The sequence below is a fragment of the Oryza sativa genome, chromosome 3 (assembly GCF_034140825.1).
Source record: "Oryza sativa Japonica Group chromosome 3, ASM3414082v1".
NCBI lineage: Eukaryota > Viridiplantae > Streptophyta > Magnoliopsida > Poales > Poaceae > Oryza > Oryza sativa.
The window spans coordinates 33,410,167-33,428,274 of record NC_089037.1 but is presented as its reverse complement, the minus strand read 5'-3'; the positions used below and the strand labels follow the sequence as shown (position 1 = coordinate 33,428,274).

Below are 18,108 nucleotides of genomic sequence, written 5' to 3'. Positions count from 1 at the left end.
GAAGCGATCGTGGTGAACTCTGGTTGGTGGGGTGGTGATCAGGTTTCGCTGTGAGGTTCAAGGCGGCGAGGAGCGCTGCGTATATAGGGGGTGGATACGGGTGTAGGATTCGAACTCGATCGGCGCTGTGTGCAGATGTCCGTTTCAGTTTCAGAAGAAAGAATCCGAGTTGATAAGGGAATTTCGTCGTTGAGAACACCGCAACAACATGAGCCGTGAGCGTGAGTCGGAGTTGGGATCGTTTTCCTGTGAGGCTGTGACCGTGACTGACATCTCCTTTTCCTTGAGTATTACTCCAGTTTAAGGACTTGTAACTTGTTTGTGTTTTGGGGATATTCGTTTCGTGTTGACCGTGACTGCAAGTTGTGGGAAGCGCAGGATTTTTATTTAAAAATATAAGTTTAGTTTTCCATCATTAATTTGCCTTTTAAGCTTATGACCGAAGCTAAGTTTATTAGTACATAATTTTGTAGTTAATTTTAGATAATTTTGTACATAATTGACAGAGTACGCATTATGTACTGCAGGTGTTGGAGAAATTAAACGGGCCCCTCCAGGGCCTGAAAATTCCCAGCCCAATTGACTAGGCCCAAAGAGCAAACGAGTCCAAGCGCAGCCCAAAAGGAAAAAAGAAGAAAGGCTCAAGATTTTCTGAAATGCAGGTATTATATATATTTTCTTGGACTAGCATCATATTCGTTCGTTATCGTTGCAACTTATTACATTAAATATGTTATAAGTATGAAATATAAGGTAAATTAATTGATGAATTATTTCTAAATTTATAAAACCTATATACATAATTATATGACACCAACTGACCACCTTCATACACTCATATATATATATATATGCCAAATGACCAACAACTACAAATAAACCCTACAGATAAGATATACAGTCCTATATTATATAGGGCTGAACAATCTACCATCTCATCTCGAACTCTCTAAGATGGGCAAGACAAAATTAAGAATTAAGAGAGCACTCCATCAAACGCCAAGGATCTGAAACTAATACATACATATACACATGCATAATTGCGTAATCAATTGGCATGCATGATCAGTCACTTGAAATCAAGATATAAGACCATGATATCAATCGTACACACAGGTCAGCTCATGCATCTACCATAATCTAACCTCTCCTAATCAGATCAAGATAGAAAACCATGACAACAATTGTATATGCATGCATTTATGTCAGCAGTCAGCACTACCATGCATCAGAAAAAGGTGGCAAACAGTACATGAAACAAACTAGCTAGGCTGTCAATAATTTTTTTCAGAGAAGTTGCTCACCAAGTGACTGCATGCAGATGTGTAATCAACCAGAGAACTATTAGTACACACTATATACACAGGTTTGCTCACTTACTGCAAATCATGACAGCGTCACACACAAGCGAAAAATAAAATGCATGCAATATGTATTAAGCATAACTACTCATCAAACTAATAAGAAACCATAACCAAGCGCATAACTAATTAAAAGAGACTAATTGTAATAAGAACTAATAAGACTACTAAAACTGCAGTATAAACTACCGTATGATCCATGTTTATCAGGTTTAATTAAGCGTGTAATCTTAAGTGAGCACACACAATGAGTCAATGAGAGAGAGATAGAGACAGAGAGAGACGGTCATGCTTGGCTCCTCGCACGCCATCCGCAGTAGAGCCAAACGTACGAACACAATGCCTGAATCTCGCCGGGAGAAGGCAGTTGTTTCAACTGAGTTTGGCAGCTACGCGAGTGGCATACAGGGAGCCAGGCATATCCCCTTTTTTTCACCTCTCTTTTGCTTTTCAGCTTCCAAACCTTCTGCATCCTTGCCAATATGCCATGTATTCCCTTCTTTCAACACTGCAGTGCTCATCTCACACACACACCCCAATGCTAGACTCAAAGCCCAGAACACTTGGAGAAGAGAAGAGAAGACAACAACAACTCCTATATATGTACATCAACACAACTACTACTACTCCACCAAAGCCAAGAGCTCAGCTGGCATGACATTGTGATGGAGATGGCAGCTGGAGAAACAAGAAGAAGAAGAAGAAGAAGAAGAGACAGTACACAACTACACACACACACAGAAAGTAGTACAAGATGAACAATGGCGTTCGTACTACATGTCTGTTTGGTGAGAAGAGAGCTTTGGAGATGTGCAGGATGGGGAGGAAGACAAGCTTCTTGTTGCTCGCCCCTATAAATAGCTGCAGCTGCAGCTGCAAGCAAAGCAAAGCATAGAGAGAGCTCTGCCTCAAAGTGCCCTATTCCCCTCCCGTCCCATCCAATCTCACACAGGCACACATGCGCGCACATTGCACGCTCCTCCAAGCTACTAGCATGCAGCAACTGCTGCTGCCACAAGTAGTAGTAGTAGCAGCTCATCGTTCATCAAGCTAGCGCCACACAGAAGCTCGGCTTCCCGATCCATCCATATATACATGCACAAGCCGCATGGCTACAAGGATTGGAATAAAGCGGCGACGACGCCCCCAAGCATGAGGTGAAAACCCTACACAGTGTGAGCCCTATAGCTGGCACTGTGTCAGGAGGTGAGGCCAAGAGAGGGAGAGACCCTTCTCATTCTCCTTCTCTCTCTTGTCAAATATCTTTGGGATAGCGAAGTGAGCGCAATTAAAATGGTTAGATTTCTTGTGGCAGAACCAATCCACCTAAATTTAAGTTCTAAGGCTGTATTTAGTTGGATCAAAAATTTGGATTTTGGTTAAAATTAGAGATGATGTGACTGAAAAGTTATGTGTGTATGACAGGTTGATGTGATGGAAAAGTACTGAAGTTTGGATCCAAACTTTGGATCTAAACACGCCCTAAATTTGACACATTATTTCAAGTTGTAGACGACGCATCCGTCGATAGCGAGACGCGCTTGGTGACTTCGTCAATCTCAAGATATGCTAGCCCAGTTTTAGATACTCATGGGAGTAGGAAGTAGGATGCACGTGTGTGCATTTATAGAAATGAGTGCCCACGCCCTATCAGCAACTGTGTTTGTATTGTGTTCTAAAAAAATATATATTTGTGCTAGCTTGTGTGGTGATCACCAGTGGGCACGGAAAATGCATATAAAAATGTTGCGTGGATTGTATATATGCATGTATGCTCTCTTGTATGTACGTCGAGAGAAGCTATGGTATGTAAGCTTTTTGTGCGTGATGTGTGCTGCAAAGCCTTGTTGGCTACTAGTACAAAAATTGCGATTGCGTGCAACACATCTGACAACATCTCTGTGTACAGTGTGGCTGGGTTTTTTGCTGCTTTGCGAAGGAGATGGCTTTCTTTGTGAGACGGACGGGAGGGTTTGTCCGGCAGCGCTTGGCCGGGAGCCGGATTCCCCTGTATTCCCCTGTGGTGGACCAAGGCGCTTGGGTGTGGGTCACCTACTGTCTCTCTCTCAATCTCGCTCTCTTTCTCTCCTCGCTGCTGCATGCATGCACCTAGTATATGGCTTGGCTTTTTAACCACACTTCGCTGCATGACCCCCGTGACCATGGGTGCATTTTTTCTTTTTCTTTTTTTACTTTGGAATTGGTTGCATGGATATAGGGTATGTTTGGGGAGCTTTAAATTCTGAGAAGCAGCTGTTTGGTAGTCAGCTTCTAAGAATCTGAAAAAGCTCTGAAACCTAGCTTCTCCAGCTTCTGACTTTTTAGTTTATTTTTCAGAATCTGTAAAGAAGCTGTGGACTGTTTAGGGCAGCTTCTTGCAGAAGCAGTTTTTGATAAAAGCTGTAGCTGGGACAAGCTCCCCTAAACAGTACCAAAGTTTGATACGGCTGCCAATTGGGCAAAACAAACGAGATTTTGTTTTCCTACTCCTAGTGCTGCTTGCAGGCATGCAGCTAGCGGCCGGGCTCAATCTCATTTGGGATTCAAATTTAGATGTGTGGTAGTACACTAGTACTCTCTACATCATACATGTAACCCATTTTATAGTTACTTCATTGGATTGTTTGCTTTGCGTTGCATTGGTTAAACCACTTGTTCGGTTTATTTCTCAAAATATTTAATTTATCATTGTAATCAAATGATAATTTGCAACAGTACTCCAATGACTTTGTTTCAAGTAGATGAAATTGCTACCGAGATGTGTTAATTTAGCTGGGCTAGGCCTTAGAGAAGTTCCGGGTCTTGGAAATTTGATCTCTCAGTGAGGAAAGACCACGCGAAGGACCGTTTCCACCCATTATCTACGCACGATCATTGCGATTTAATTTGCGTTAAAATTTTACGCACTTAACTACACGTCGTGATTGGTGGTGCCCAAATTCGTTTCTTTTGGAGCTGCCCACAATTCCCTTCAACGCAAAGATAAAAAAAAAAAGGGGAGCTCAGCCCTAGAGTAAATTGATGATCTTTCTCTCGGTCTCAATCTCCCCGACACACTAGCCTCTAATCTTGATCAAAAACATGCGCAGGATGAAAAACGTGTGACTGTTGATCAAAAACATGTGCATGATGAAAAACGTGTGACTGTTGGAACGAAAGAATTCGCAGAACATTCCAGCATAAGGAGCTCCCACCGAATGGTCTTGTGACAAAAATCAAGGAAGAGACCAAGACATGGGCCTTAGCAGGCGCGCATCATTTGAAAAATTGGCTTGTTCCTTAGTTGACTAGGGCCAAAGGTCCTGAGTTTTTTTCTTTTCCTTTACACTGTACAGTTTTTTTCTACTATATTTAATGAAATTAGCGGCTCGCCGATTCGTTAAAAAAAGAAAAAGAAAGCGTGTGACTGTTCATGGTGGGTGTAATAAGGCCTTCTTTGATTCAAATAAAAATCCCAACAAAAGATCCTCCTCCCATCCCATGCATGCATATATCCTGCCGAGCCACCGTACGTACGCGCCCACCGCCAACCAGGGGCGCCGCGTAGTACGTACTCCCGCGGTCGCGCGGGGAAGGACCGATCCGGGGTTCAGGTTTAGCCGGCATGTCGCCGTGTTGCGCGCGCGCTGTCTACCTTACTGGCGTACGATCCGATCCGTCGTCGTCGACTCGTCGTGTAGAAGGCAAGGCGCAGCGCGCGGCGCGCGGGGCGCGTAGGTGAGCGAGCCGCGCGCGCGCGGGCGGCGGCATACGTAGCAGAAGCGTATCAACGACACGTACGTACGGGTCGATGGGGGTGTGCGTGGGGCGCCCGTGCACGCACGCACGCACGCCGCTATCGGGCAGATTCGCGGGGCGGTCGCTATCCAACAAACCCAGCGATGCGATGCGATGCGCGGCGCGGATGCTGATTGAGATGGACCGCGATACGGAGCGGAGCGAGCGAGAGAGGCGCGGCCCGTTGCGCTTGTCCCCCTCTGCTCGCCCGTTTCCCCCTTTGCTTCCGCGCTTCAGCGCTTGTCGACCGAGACCCCCTTGTCGACTCCCTGTGGGTATCCATGTTCCCTGCGTCCCTCACCTCGGCTCTGCCTGACACACCAATGTCAGCCCTTTGCATTCCACGCTTTTACCATTTCATTCCAACGGCTATGCACACAGCTTAGGGATATACTTCCTCTTGCCCAGTAGACTGGACGTTCTAGCATAGTTGAGTCAAACTAAGCTTAGATAAAAAATTACCATATAGCTCTAATTGGAGTACTAATCACTTTGAATAACCATGATAAGTAGTCATTTCAAACCAAAAATATACCTGCCGTTCCTGCCACGGTGGAATCATAGATGAGCTTCTGTTCATGATAACCCGATTAGTAAAATTTGAATCGTACACTGCTGCGCCGGCCTCATGTCTACGCTCCTTGCTAAAACGCATTATGAGACAATGGACAGAAAGTAAAACGTCAAATATACTAGAACGGAGGGAGCACTATATATGATTCTTGTTGGTGCCTTTTATGCTTCTCATGCCATAATTAGGGATGCATGATTAATTTAGACTTATGTTATTCAAGCTCTGTAATAACTGGTTGTCTGTTAAAAGCGAAGGACCGGCTTCCCATTATCTAAAATACACATAGCTAATGGGTGTACTTCCTCCATTACAAAATACAATTTCTCCTACCATTTGCATTTTGTTTTGAATTATATCTATTTCTCTACCTACTTTTAATCTCAATCGATCACAATTATTCCTCATTTAATTTCACCTCTCCACTGAAAAGCCCTAAAGATAAATATATTGTGGAATGAAGAGAAAGAATATTAGTTAATTATTGTTACTCGCTGATTAACCATTACATTATTTGCCAAACAGATCTAGCTTAGTTGATCGATTGATATATCATGAATCCCGCATTATTTTTTTTCACGTGAAATTAAGACGTACTCCCTCCGTCCCAAAAAAAGACAAACCCTAGTTTCCGTGTCCAATGTTTGACCGTCCGTCTTATTTGAAAAAAATATAAAAAAATTAAAAAGACAAATCACGCATAAAATATTAATCATGTTTTATCATCTAACAACAATGAAAATACGAATTATAAAAAAATTTCATATAAGACGGACGGTCAAAGTTGGACACGAAAATTCAGGGTTTGTCTTTTTTTGAGACGGAGGGAGTAGGGACTAGCTAGACAGCAATGTCAAACGGGTCACGAGCCAGTTTGTCACACGGCCTTTTTCTATTTTTCCTTTTTTCTTCCTTCGTACGACCTCTGAAATTTGCTTAGCAAATGTTTTGTACCATCGATCAGCACCGTCCTAATGGCTCGATAGCCCGACAGCGACTTAAGACGCATCTTGTTGATAGGACAAAACCCACATGACGAGGCGGGTCTTAATCGCGGAAGAATGACACGGGAGAGCAGCTTAATGGCAAAGGGAACGCTAGCTTCCATTAGAGACAAGATCGACCACTTTCATTGGCCTCTTACCCGCAATCACAAGCGGCCACCCTAATCTGCAAGAATTATTACCAGTACCACCTTTGTTGGACCGTAGGCAGCCTTTGTTGGAGGCCACGTTTGCTACTGTTACCAATCCAAAATCAAAATCCTGATGCAACGACCATGCCTGCAAATTGCAGCATTAGTACAATCCAAGCTAAATAATGCAGCTATATGATGTACTGCATTGTTGTGCCATTACATCACGACATTGGATTGAAAGGTTGTGTAGATCACTTTTAACTTTTATTTTCCCAGCAATCAATCTCAGACTACAGTTGTTCTTTTCATGGTTTGCATGGCGCCAAGGCCCCAAAAGGATAGGTGCGCAAGATTCGTAGCCAACCTTTAAGCTGCATCTTGTCCTTCAGAAAAGTTTTAAAAAAAGAAGACATCCGACAAGGCAGACAGGAATTACTCATAGAACAGCTCAAATTGCCAATCAACTTGGAAGAACAATACCGCTTCTAGCTAAGCTTTGTTTTCTTGTAGTTTGCTACACAGCACTACAGCTACACAGAATTCAGAGAGCAATTGGAAGGGAGAATCACAGAATGAACTGATTTCCGTACGCTCGGTGAACGGACAATCAAACGAATGCAGCCTACGAGCGTTGCCAGGTACAATCCTCTACAACTTGTAATAAATAGATGCCAATGTTAGATTCTACTGCATCCTGAATGGCTAGTAACAAGTGTAACAAACACCATCTAAACTGGACCTGGCAGCCGCGGGCACAACCGAATCTAATGAATTGCTCAGAACCGCAGCTTCAGAGGAAGTTAGTACAGCGAGTTGAAGCACAGGGCAGGCAGGCCCCTACATGCCAGTAAACTGTAGATTCGTGCATCCACGCCCTGAAAGGCAAATCCGGCTTTGAGTTAGGGTCACGCACGTACAACCGTACCAATCACGGGGTGGTGAAAGCACTAAGACTTGACAGCAACAGTAAAGGGCGCACCTACCCGTGCAAGGTGTTCATGCCTCCAAGGCGAGCTGTTATTCAGAAGCACTTCTTGTGAACGATGGATGGACCAGTCTCGTCGTAGTCTCCCTTGGTGACGTGCTGGTTTTGCGGGAAAACGACCTTGGCCAATATTGCACCGCCCAGCCAGGCCGAGTACCTAGCTAGGTTCTCGGGCATATATTCTGGAGGCTGGAGGAACGAGTGTTTGGTTAATGAAGGTCAAACAGAGTTGGACCTGGGGAATTGGGATGAAGGGAGAGGGAGGTGGTTACCTTTACAAGAGATGGGCAGATTGCTGAAGCAGACAGATTTGCTTCTCTCTGGAACCTGTCTTCAAAACCTTGAAAGTGAAAGCATGAGGTTATATACCTTGAAATTGAAACTAAGTTATAAGGCTCTTAACTAAATAATTGGTTTCAAATGGTTTTGGTGACATGAAATGAAAAGCCATTTAAATCAATCTGCAACCAAGCATAAGAAAGCACTAATGAATGCAAAGCTACAGTAGTGCCACCAAACCAAATCGTATACAGACCAAAACATATTTTAAGCAAGTATTCACTAAAATATTGATTATATGCACTGCTGTGACCAGACTGCAGTATCGTAAGACTCTTGACTCTAACCAAACACAAATTTTCCACCACATATTCAGTGTAATATTGACAGCTGACAAAATTCAAAATGACAACAACAGAACAAGAGGTTTCCTAATATAATAAAAGATCCCAGTTTCTCTCCCTCCAAATAAAAGTTCAAGGTCCAACAGCAAGAGTTCTCAAATGGACAAACTACCATAGTGGTCCCATTTCTTTGCTCTGGAACATAGCAAGGAAACAAACAATAGTAATTCTCACATGGATCATAAACCAATAGCATTACAATACTGGCTCAGATAATTGCATCTCCACAAGTCTCATACAGAATGCAAATTTTCATACCGAATGATAATGCTCTTCACATGTATATATATTATCAATGTCAAAATAGCAAGACTAAAAATGCTCAAATAATAGTTGATGTATATGCCTTTTATTTGTGAGGTAAAAGACTGATGAATCCGACAGCGTAAAGTAGCATTAACTAACCAGTCATTGATGCAGTGCCACCACATAACATAGTGTTTTCAAGCAGCTGACGATGGTACTCTGGTGTGACATTCGAGACGCTTGTAACCAGCTGATGAACAATTCCATAATCTTCTAAGCCCAAAATGTGGGGTTGAAATAAAGCTTCACCAACAATGTACCGTTCTTTTTCAATTGTTATAACCTGGGGGAAGAAGTGTTCAGAAATATAGGTTTGCACAGATTCATAGCAATAAGTAGCCAACAAGATATGTGATCAACCAAAACAGATTAAGACATACAGCTATCATGCATTTCATGAAGAGACAGATTGCACATAACACATACAGTTAACAGAAACAAAGTCAATACTGGGCCCTATATTATACATAGAAAAGACCAATATAGAGCAAGTCAATAACCAACCTGCCCATCTGGAAGTGTGTGCCTTTCTGGTCGGCATGAGCTTCCTATAGCTTCAAAGGCCATTTGATCTTCTGCACAGCATGCATACTGCTCTTTCAGCCGCTCAACATCAGAAATATCAATGTTTACCGATGAGTTAGATTTTTTGAGTTCTTCCGCAAATAGGTTTGTCAAGTCAGTTCCTCCAATATCAAATCTCTTTGATGCTATGTGCTGAACAGCACCTTCACAAACTGGAGCAATATCTGTTAAAATAGAAAGGATGTCAATACAACGTTAAGCTCCAAAACGACTGCTGCTTCCCCACCATTATGAAACTAAACGGTGTTTATCAAAACACACCACACAGCCAATGCTGAACAACATAAATACAGTTTACAGATGGAATTGAATTATTTATATACATCCGTTGGGGCCAGCTTTGTATTGCTGTGTCCTGCTCTGATGTGTTACAGAATCTAGTTAATTAAATGGAATCTTTTAACAAATAAAATAAATGTTTATCTATGCCTGCAACAAAAGAGGTTGGAGTTACTCCACAGTTATTCCCATTAAGTTAGTGTGCCAGAAAAATAATAGTAAGATAAAATAGTCTGCCAGAAAATAGCAAGATAAAAATGAATATTTTAAAAAAATCTGAAACAAAATCATGGTAAGTATACTACCTTAATGAGTAGAACAATAATAATGGAAGAAGAGTAACCTAAGCATTTCAATTACACAAGATTTCTGTCACCCTTGTATGATGTTCTGTGTATGCACAAACATCATTAATCACTGGGCGGCACTTGTTGTTGCACATTTTTTGAGCTCAAAAGGAAATCATTCTTTTTTCCCAGCAAGCCTTCGATATGTGCAGCTTTACTCTAAAGTAGATAAATACTCCCTCCATTCCATTATACAAGGCTTAACTGTGTTTTTCAGAAGTTCCAGAATATAGGGCGGCAGATGCAGCGGCACCTCCTTGACTCCGTTATTCTCGTTCATGCGCATGCATGCATTGAAGGCAGCTGCAGCGGCACCTCTTTGAATCATGTAATTCTCATCCATGCACATGCATGCAGTGAACGCTATTCGTTGGCTTGCTTTGGTTGTTTTAAAGCCCCCTAATTCTGTGGCAGTTATAGGAGCTTCCTTGGTTTTTGCATCCAAAGCCTTGTATAGTGGAATGGAGGGAGTAATGTAGAAAGAAGCAAAAGGGATGCAAGCATTACACAAGGAACATAAGATATGCTACACTTGTAAAGTTGTCTTCTCTGTACTTAGAAGCATTCATTAGGTGAATTTGATTCTGTTGTACCTTTTATTTCTGTCAGTATGGAATTATGCCCCCCCCCCTCCATCCTCTCAACACACACAAATACACAATATATAGAGAGAGAAGCATACAAACAGAACAACAAACAACATATGTTGTTTTTTCAATTCATTTTTCCTAAAACAAAAGGTTGGGTCACAGAGAAATTTAGTTTTGCTTATATGGCAAGAGTTCATGCATAAGGAAGTAAAATGCAGAGCAAAGCATGATCTTTAGCCAAATAAAAATAAGCACAAAATTTAAAAGGAAAAACATACTACTATATTGGCTCAAACAAAAGTAGGGTTATATTACCGATTTTCCCATGCCCAATGTCCACTGTACAGCCCGAAATGCGTCCAACTGCATAAAGTGACAATACAGCCTGCTCAGAGTCATAAAAGCCTGAAACATTGAATTTTTCGAACATAAGTTGCGCCAGTTGCTCCCGAAGTGCCTGGAGAGAGCATAACAAAAGATGAGGAAACATGCTGTCAAAATTTGAAACAACAGAATAATAGTTAAATCAACGCATTCACAATAAAAATAATGAGCGAAGTCAAATGAAACAATCTTCGTAAAGTAGTAACAAAGAATTTGAATTGAAGTTCAAAACGGCGAAGCATACTTAGGGTCCCTTTAGCACAGCTTGGCTTTTCGAAACTACTGACATTTATTTGGTCTATGGATTCATGCAACCATCAAGATTACATAGAGCAACACAAGATACAGCACTGCAATCACACACAATCATGAAATGTCTAAATATGCTAGTAAAAGGAGCAAAGGACCCATTCCCGTTCGTGCAATATCAATGTCTGGAAAATATTCACTAGAAGGAATGCAAGATATTCAGGTAGCATATCTATCAGTAAATCGTAATTTTGAAATGATATGCAGGAACAACTGCAGCTTAGCTAACAAACATTGCTTGAGCAGAAGCATGAACAATGGTCAATAGGACATGTTTAAATATTACATGTTTAAATTTTAAATATTTTATAATGCACATAGCACGTTAAAATCGAGTTAGATTTAAACTTTATAACGCAGAGCATATACCGATTTGGTCCAAAACTAGAATTTTCTTTACAATTGAGCTATTCAACAAATAACCAAAAAATAGCACAAGAGTTTGACTGAAACATAAATTTAGGACAAAATCCGACCATATAATGGCAGTTAGCCTAGAGACTATAGCTAGCAAGTTAGACGCAAAGTGTTTAAACTCGCTATGGGCACCTCATAGACATACCAAATGACCCTAAAAATTCGGAGCTTAACATTTCGGCATGTAAAGTAATGAGTGAGTATCAATTTGGACCAGTTATCAGCCAAATCAACAGGTTTACAGCGTAGAACAATGAACACGTTCAAATGAACCACGAAGCCTATCACCTTGGGTGTGAAGAGCGGCTCTGTGAAGAGGATCTGGCCCTCATCCCCAATCTCCCACCCAATGTTGCTGTACAGGACGTAGTTGAGCAGGTCCTCCATGGCGTCCCAGTCCTTGACGAAGCCACGCACCACCGGCTGCACCACCTCCTCCACCACCGCGCCGTCGCCCATCTGACCGTCCTCTACCTCCAACTTCATCTTCGACGGCATCACCTAACCAACCAACCAAAACCAAACCAAACCCAAAAAACCTCAGATAATTCTCAAATAACCAACGGAATCTCAAGAGGAGCGGGAGATCTGGCCGCTCACCAGCGATGGGGACTGGTCGGGCAAGGCGATGCCGGCCTTGAGCAGCTTCGACCCCGCGTCGACGACCACCGCCTCCATGGCGCCCGCGGCGGGGAGCGGGGAGGAGAAACCCTAAGATTCGGAGTCGAGACGAGACCCTGCCTAGGAGCTAGGGGAAGAGGAGGATGTGGATGAGGAATTTATTTTTGAAAATCTCCTCTCCCCGGAAGCGAAGCCGCGGGAAAACGCGAGGGTTTTGGAGAATTTGGAGGCTGCGCGAGGAAGAAGAAGAAGAAGAAGAAGAAGAAGAAGAAGAAAGAGACAAGCGCGTGGGATCTCGAAGCGGCCGCGACCCAGAAAACACAAGCGATATATCATTTACGTAATTTAATTTTACGCCTTCTTGTAGGGTTGGCGTATTCTGTGTTTCCGCTTGAGGACTACTTGGTGGGCATTGCGGGCCCCCTTCTCTCTCGCTGACACCATGGCCCCACCGCCAGCGACCTCGCGCTTCCTCCTCCTCCCGCCGCGACTCGCCGCCGCGCGCGGCATCTCCGGCCAGCCGCCGCCGTCTCCCCACGCCGCCGCGCCCACCTCTACACCGCAGGCCTTCCACGCGCACCTCGCGTCGCTCGCGGCGCCTTCCCGCGCCGCCCACCCGGCCACCCTCCGCTCCATCCTCGCCGCGCTCTCCCGCGCCCGCGCCGCGGGGCTCCCGCTCCTCCCGGCAACCCGCGTCCTCGCTGCCTCCGCGCTGCTCCGACATGGCCGCCTTCCCGACGCCCTCGCGCACTTCGGCCTCGTCCCCGACTCCGCCGCCCTCCCCGCGCCGCTCTGCAACTCGCTGCTCGCGGCGCTCGCGTCCTCCGGGTCACTCGTTTCCGCGCGCAAGGTGTTCGACAGAATGATCGGGAGGGCCGTCGAGCTTGACACGGTTGGTTTCGGGGTGTTCGTCAAAAATGTGGGGAGGAGGCATGGATTGGCCGAGGTTCTGCGGTTGGTGCAGGCAGTGCGCCATCAAGGGGACCGAGTTGATAGGTCAGTTGTTGCAGTAATGGTTGCTGATGGTTTGTGTCGGGAGGGGAGGATTGAGGATGCTTGGCAAGCTTTGGAGGATATGAGGTTTCAAGGGTGGAAGCCAGATTTTGTAGCTTATAGAGTTGTATCAGAGGCGTTTAGGGAAGCAGGGAGGACAGAAGAGGAAGGTAGGATCTTGAAGCAGAAGAGGAAGCTCGGGGTTGCGCCTAGGAAGGAGGACTACAGGGAGTTTATGTTTGCATTGTTGTCCAGCAGGCAGATTGGCGAGGCAAAGGAAATAGCAGAGGCAATTGTTTTAGGGGATTTCCCTATCAATGATGACGTGTTGAATGCACTGATTTGTTCAGTGTCTGAGATTGATGTCGATGCTGCTGTTATGTTCTGCAAGTTCATGATAGGGAAGGAGAGATTTCCAAGCAGCGATATGCTTATACACCTTTGCGAAAGCCTCTGCACGAATGGGAAGGGCGATGATATGTGGGAATTTTTTAGGGTGCTCTTAGATAAGGGGTATTGTACAGATGTGAGGGATTACCATTTGGTAGTATCATTCTTAGGCAAGGCTGGGAAGGTGCGAGAGGCATATGATGTACTAAAGGAGGTGAAAAGAAAGAGACTTGAGCCTGACATTTCATCATACAATTCTCTCATGGAGTCACTCTGCAGAAAAAACCTCCTTAGGCCAGCCAAGAAGCTGTGGGATGAAATGTTTACCAGTGGCTGTAGTCCAAATCTGCAGACTTACAATATACTCATAACAAAATTTGCAGAAATCAATGAAAGTGAACAAGCCCAACAACTGTTTGATCGCATGTTCCAGAAAGGAGTGTCCCCTGATGTCACAACATACACTTCAGTCATCAATATGCTGTGCCAAGAAAAGAAATATGAACAGGCTGTGGAGATCTTTACCAAATGTGTGGTGCAGGATACTGAAGTGGCTAGTTCAGTATTAACTGTGTTTATCCTTGCACTCTGTAAACAAGGTATGATTCTTCAATAATATTAGTGATGTTTTAATTGTTAAATATCTCCTTTAAAATATCATCCATGATATATTTCAGGTAATTTCAAAGGAGCACTGAGTGTTTTATCTTGTATTCCATCTAATGTTGAGAGTGTGAATTCACACGTCATTTTGTTGAAGTGTCTAATAGATGTTGGGGAAGTAGATTTGGCCATTGAGCACATAAAATCGATCAGGAGTAACTTCAGCTCAAGTTTCCAGAATATAATCAATGAGCTCATGGCCTCTCTTTCCACTTCTGCTAGTCTTCAACCTGTCACAAGGTTGATTTCTTATTTGAATTCTCAGGGGATTGTTCACGATGTTGGCCCATGGATGGGGTTGATGGAGCACAATTATGCTTGAAACAAAGTTTTCAATGTTGTGCTGTCGTAAGTTGTAACATGATGGAGTATTTGACACTATTATGAGGTCAGGCCGCAGCTTATTTCAGAAAGGGTGATAGTGATATTTCTTTTGGACACAAAGGGTCAGAATGTTACTAGAGGGAGCAGCAAGTGGAGAGAAATTGCACAGGCAATTCAGAAGAACGAGTCAGGAGTTATCTGGAATCAGAAAAGGAGCAACCAGTGCTCTCAGTTCTCAGTATTCACCAAGTACAGATGGCTGGATATTTTTTATGAAAATCGCGTTGGTGATCATTTTCTTCCAAGAACCAGAAATTGGTTAGGTAATATCTGTTATCAATTTTTTTTATCTCCTTTTATGATCTTATCACCTGTAATTCCATGCCATAGCATATGTACCCCTTTTTTCCCACAAGGATCAGGGAAACCAATGAATTTTATTGTTAGGTGTACATCATAAGTTCATAACGTGTAGGCATGGTTAATCTCAGACCCAGTTTCTTCTAATTGCAGGTGATGTGCTGCGCAGCAGTTCTATCTCTATGTTCCTGTTGCAAGATTTTGCACAGTGTTTGCTGGTCACTAACAACTGATCCATGTGTCAGTTATGCTTATGCCTGTGAGCACTCAGCAAGGCAGCAAACAAGTTACTCTATCCAAGAAAGCAGATCGTGACTATTATTCTGCTTAGTTCTCACAAAAAGAAAAAAGACTATGATTCTGCTTCTATACTGGGATTTGGCACTGGCAGTGATGGTGAATCAGAATGATTTTTTTTATCAGTTTTGTGGAATGTTAGTCCATTCTGTACTGATCAGTGATCAGAGTGTTGTGTTATAGAGGGCCATCGAAGCAATTCCCTCCGTCCCTGCAGAAAGATGAAAAATGAAAGCTCTCTGAGGGATGCATCACTGTGAACAGGTAGTCGGCATCACCCCGCCATGCCCATGCACATGCACGGACGCTCATAAGTTTGGATTAGGACGCCATTCGCAGGTGTTTTTTTCTTCTTCTTTTTTTCCTTTTTTTGCGAGGGCACAGATTCTTTGGTATTCTGGTTCAGGTACTACAGATGTGTATGATTTCATAAGTAAAAGTTTGTATTACAGCTTAACCTTGTTGTATCGTCTCGAATGAATGAAGCTCCTGCTAAAAACATTTTTCTTGAAAAAGGTTAAGCTGTCTTTTTTTTTTTTTTTGCTATCTCTAGAATCTTTGAACAAATGACAGGAAATTAGGATCCGTACACGTATTTTGAGCCCATCTGAAATATTCAGATGGGAAACATCAGAAATAACAGTTGTAGTATCATATACTTTTCTGCAAGGCCGAAATGCGTCGGGAAGGTGGAAGAGGAAGCAGAGGAGAGGCAAGAATCACTTGTACAATGCAGAGAGCTTGGCGTGTTTCTTCGGCCTGGCCGACCCATCCAAGAGAGGCCACATCCTAATTTCGTTTCATTTTTCTATCAACAGATCCTTAATTTCTTTCTCTTCGGAGGATTTATATAGTCTTATAAACATGCAAAATTGGTCTTATGTTTATATGTAAATTTCGTTCAAATGGGGAATTTGTTATATATGGAGTTCTTACGGTAAAATCGCGAGCATCATGGTTTCGTGGTGTAGTTGGTTATCACGTCAGTCTAACACACTGAAGGTCTCCGGTTCGAGTCCGGGCGAAGCCAATTTTTTTAAATTCGTTTCAGAAAAATTTTTCATAATACTCAGTTTTTTTTTTGGCGTAATGGTCGTTTCAATTTTATTTTTAAATTGCTTTCAGAAATATTTTATTTCATAATACTCAGATTTTATGCGTAACGCTCGGATAAAAAAAAATCCACTTTTACGATGTCTCATGGTAATGAACCTCATTTCGTTTTGTCTCATGGTTGATGTCATATTTCAACTTTTTTTCCCGAGTTATTTTCACATGTAGGAAAGAAAATTTTCCTTTGGTTTTCCTCTACTTCTAATCCTACAAAACAAATGACACTCATAGACATTAATCCCTAAAAGTCCAAATCCTTAAATTATTATTTCCTCCAAAACGAACAAACCCTTAGAGAAGGACAATAAGAGGTCGGCACTTGGGCTTGAGCAGGATGAACTCCTCACTTTCTTCTCAGTCCTCACTACCGGCGCCATCCATATGACTACCCACAGGCTATTAAAAGCAGGAAGACAAGGGCATTATGTTCCATAACAAAATACGGTAGAAAAAGGAGATTCAAAATGTATTTCAAGCGTGTACTGTGACATGATCCAATTTTAGCATTGTTGTCATGGCATAATTTCAAGTACATGAATAACAGTGGTAGATTTTAAAACCGTAAAAATTATAATGGCATAATTTTAATTAAACCCATGTCCACCTAATTTTAGTGGGTTATCTAAAACTATAAAACTAAATAAGCAACAGTCAACAGAGTAATTAACTCCAGCTGATCTTATTTTATTCTATATATCCAAATCATGTGTTGCACTGTCATACTCATAGGCACAAAATGATCCGTTTATTATAGTTAATTTGGGCTTGGCTGCAACTTGGTTTCGTGGTGTAGTTGGTTATCACGTCAATCTAACACACTGAAGGTCTCCGGTTCGAGTCCGGGCAAAGCCAAATCTTTTTAATTTTTTCCATTTTTACTTTGTCGTTCACAAGTTTGAACTTACACTTTGATGAAAACTGCGTCTTTATGTACTTTCTGACTCACAAGTTTGAATTTATACGTTGACATCTGATACTTCTCGAACATTTTTACTTTGTCGTTCACAAGTTTGAACTTACACTTTGATGAAAACTGCGTCTTTATGTACTTTCTGACTCACAAGTTTGAATTTATACGTTGACATCTGATACTTCTCGAACATGTCATTACAGCCATGCACCCCATAACTGATGTAGCTATTTATATTATTACTAAAAATAACATATTTAAAAATTGATGGAGGTCAAATGGCATATTCTTACTACCTGAAATATTCTGTTTACACTTGTATTTCTTCTACCCTGACGAACAATCACATTTCAATAGGCGGCTGTTTGATATGTGCCTTGTCAAATTTTGGTTGTTTGACAGGGCACCAAAGTTGTGATTTCAACCATCTGACCCCTATTTTTATAATTTTCTATTAAAATAGTATTGTCTCTAAAAAATTCGTTAAAACAGGGAGACAGAAGGGCATTCTGTTCCATAAAAAGTATGGTAGAAAAAATATTTAACACAGGTCTCAAGCTAATAGTGTGATATGGATTCGATTTTAGGCTTGTCATGGTGATATGGTTCCAATTACATGAATATAGTGGTAGATTTTAAAAACCATAAAATTTACAATTGCATGGATTTAATTAATTAAACCTTCAAGTAATAGTGTACATTTGC

At 42.3% G+C, this 18,108-nt stretch overlaps 2 protein-coding genes, 1 long non-coding RNA gene and 2 other non-coding genes across 6 annotated transcripts; 4 read left to right on the top strand and 1 right to left on the bottom strand.

Annotated features, from left to right (window-relative positions):
- The first annotated feature begins 676 nt into the window (after positions 1 to 676).
- Positions 677 to 3,184, top strand: LOC136355710 (uncharacterized). The gene is made up of 2 exons (XR_010739989.1): positions 677 to 2,567; positions 2,787 to 3,184. It is a non-coding gene; the product is annotated as an uncharacterized lncRNA (long non-coding RNA).
- A 4,095-nt stretch (positions 3,185 to 7,279) lies between these two features.
- On the bottom strand, positions 7,280 to 12,640 carry LOC9266759 (actin-related protein 7). 2 transcript variants are annotated; one of them, NM_001424208.1, is made up of 8 exons: positions 12,333 to 12,640; positions 12,021 to 12,233; positions 10,938 to 11,079; positions 9,326 to 9,570; positions 8,921 to 9,104; positions 8,105 to 8,172; positions 7,827 to 8,021; positions 7,280 to 7,722 (listed from the first exon to the last, which is right to left on the bottom strand). In NM_001424208.1, the coding sequence occupies exons 1-7, from the start codon at positions 12,408 to 12,410 to the stop codon at positions 7,869 to 7,871; spliced, it is 1,083 nt and encodes a 360-aa protein (NP_001411137.1). In that variant the 5' UTR covers positions 12,411 to 12,640; the 3' UTR covers positions 7,280 to 7,722; positions 7,827 to 7,868. The 2 variants fall into 2 exon arrangements, with proteins under 2 accessions (NP_001411137.1, NP_001411136.1); NM_001424207.1 differs by having other exon boundaries at positions 7,831 to 8,021.
- Positions 12,641 to 12,786: 146 nt separating this feature from the next.
- LOC4334328 (pentatricopeptide repeat-containing protein At5g14080) lies at positions 12,787 to 15,895 on the top strand. Its single transcript, XM_015776872.3, has 3 exons — positions 12,787 to 14,335; positions 14,414 to 15,046; positions 15,237 to 15,895. Exons 1-2 carry the CDS (start codon positions 12,796 to 12,798, stop codon positions 14,719 to 14,721), a joined length of 1,848 nt encoding a protein of 615 aa, XP_015632358.1. The 5' UTR covers positions 12,787 to 12,795; the 3' UTR covers positions 14,722 to 15,046; positions 15,237 to 15,895.
- Positions 15,896 to 16,336: 441 nt separating this feature from the next.
- Positions 16,337 to 16,410, top strand: TRNAV-AAC (transfer RNA valine (anticodon AAC)). Its single transcript has one exon. It is a non-coding gene; the product is annotated as a tRNA-Val (tRNA).
- Positions 16,411 to 17,271: 861 nt separating this feature from the next.
- Positions 17,272 to 17,345, top strand: TRNAV-AAC (transfer RNA valine (anticodon AAC)). Its single transcript has one exon. It is a non-coding gene; the product is annotated as a tRNA-Val (tRNA).
- Positions 17,346 to 18,108: the final 763 nt, after the last annotated feature.

Excerpts from the sequence above, each read along its gene's own strand:
- LOC9266759 (NM_001424208.1), bottom strand. The coding sequence starts at position 12,410 with ATGGAGGCGGTGGTCGTCGACGCGGGGTCGAAGCTGCTCAAGGCCGGC. Across the intron at positions 11,080-12,020 it reads AGCCGCTCTTCACACCCAAG|GCACTTCGGGAGCAACTGGC; the intron begins GTGATAGGCTTC and ends TGCTCTCTCCAG. Across the intron at positions 8,022-8,104 it reads TCTGCCCATCTCTTGTAAAG|CCTCCAGAATATATGCCCGA; the intron begins GTAACCACCTCC and ends TCGTTCCTCCAG.
- LOC4334328 (XM_015776872.3), top strand. The coding sequence starts at position 12,796 with ATGGCCCCACCGCCAGCGACCTCGCGCTTCCTCCTCCTCCCGCCGCGA. Across the intron at positions 14,336-14,413 it reads CCTTGCACTCTGTAAACAAG|GTAATTTCAAAGGAGCACTG; the intron begins GTATGATTCTTC and ends GATATATTTCAG.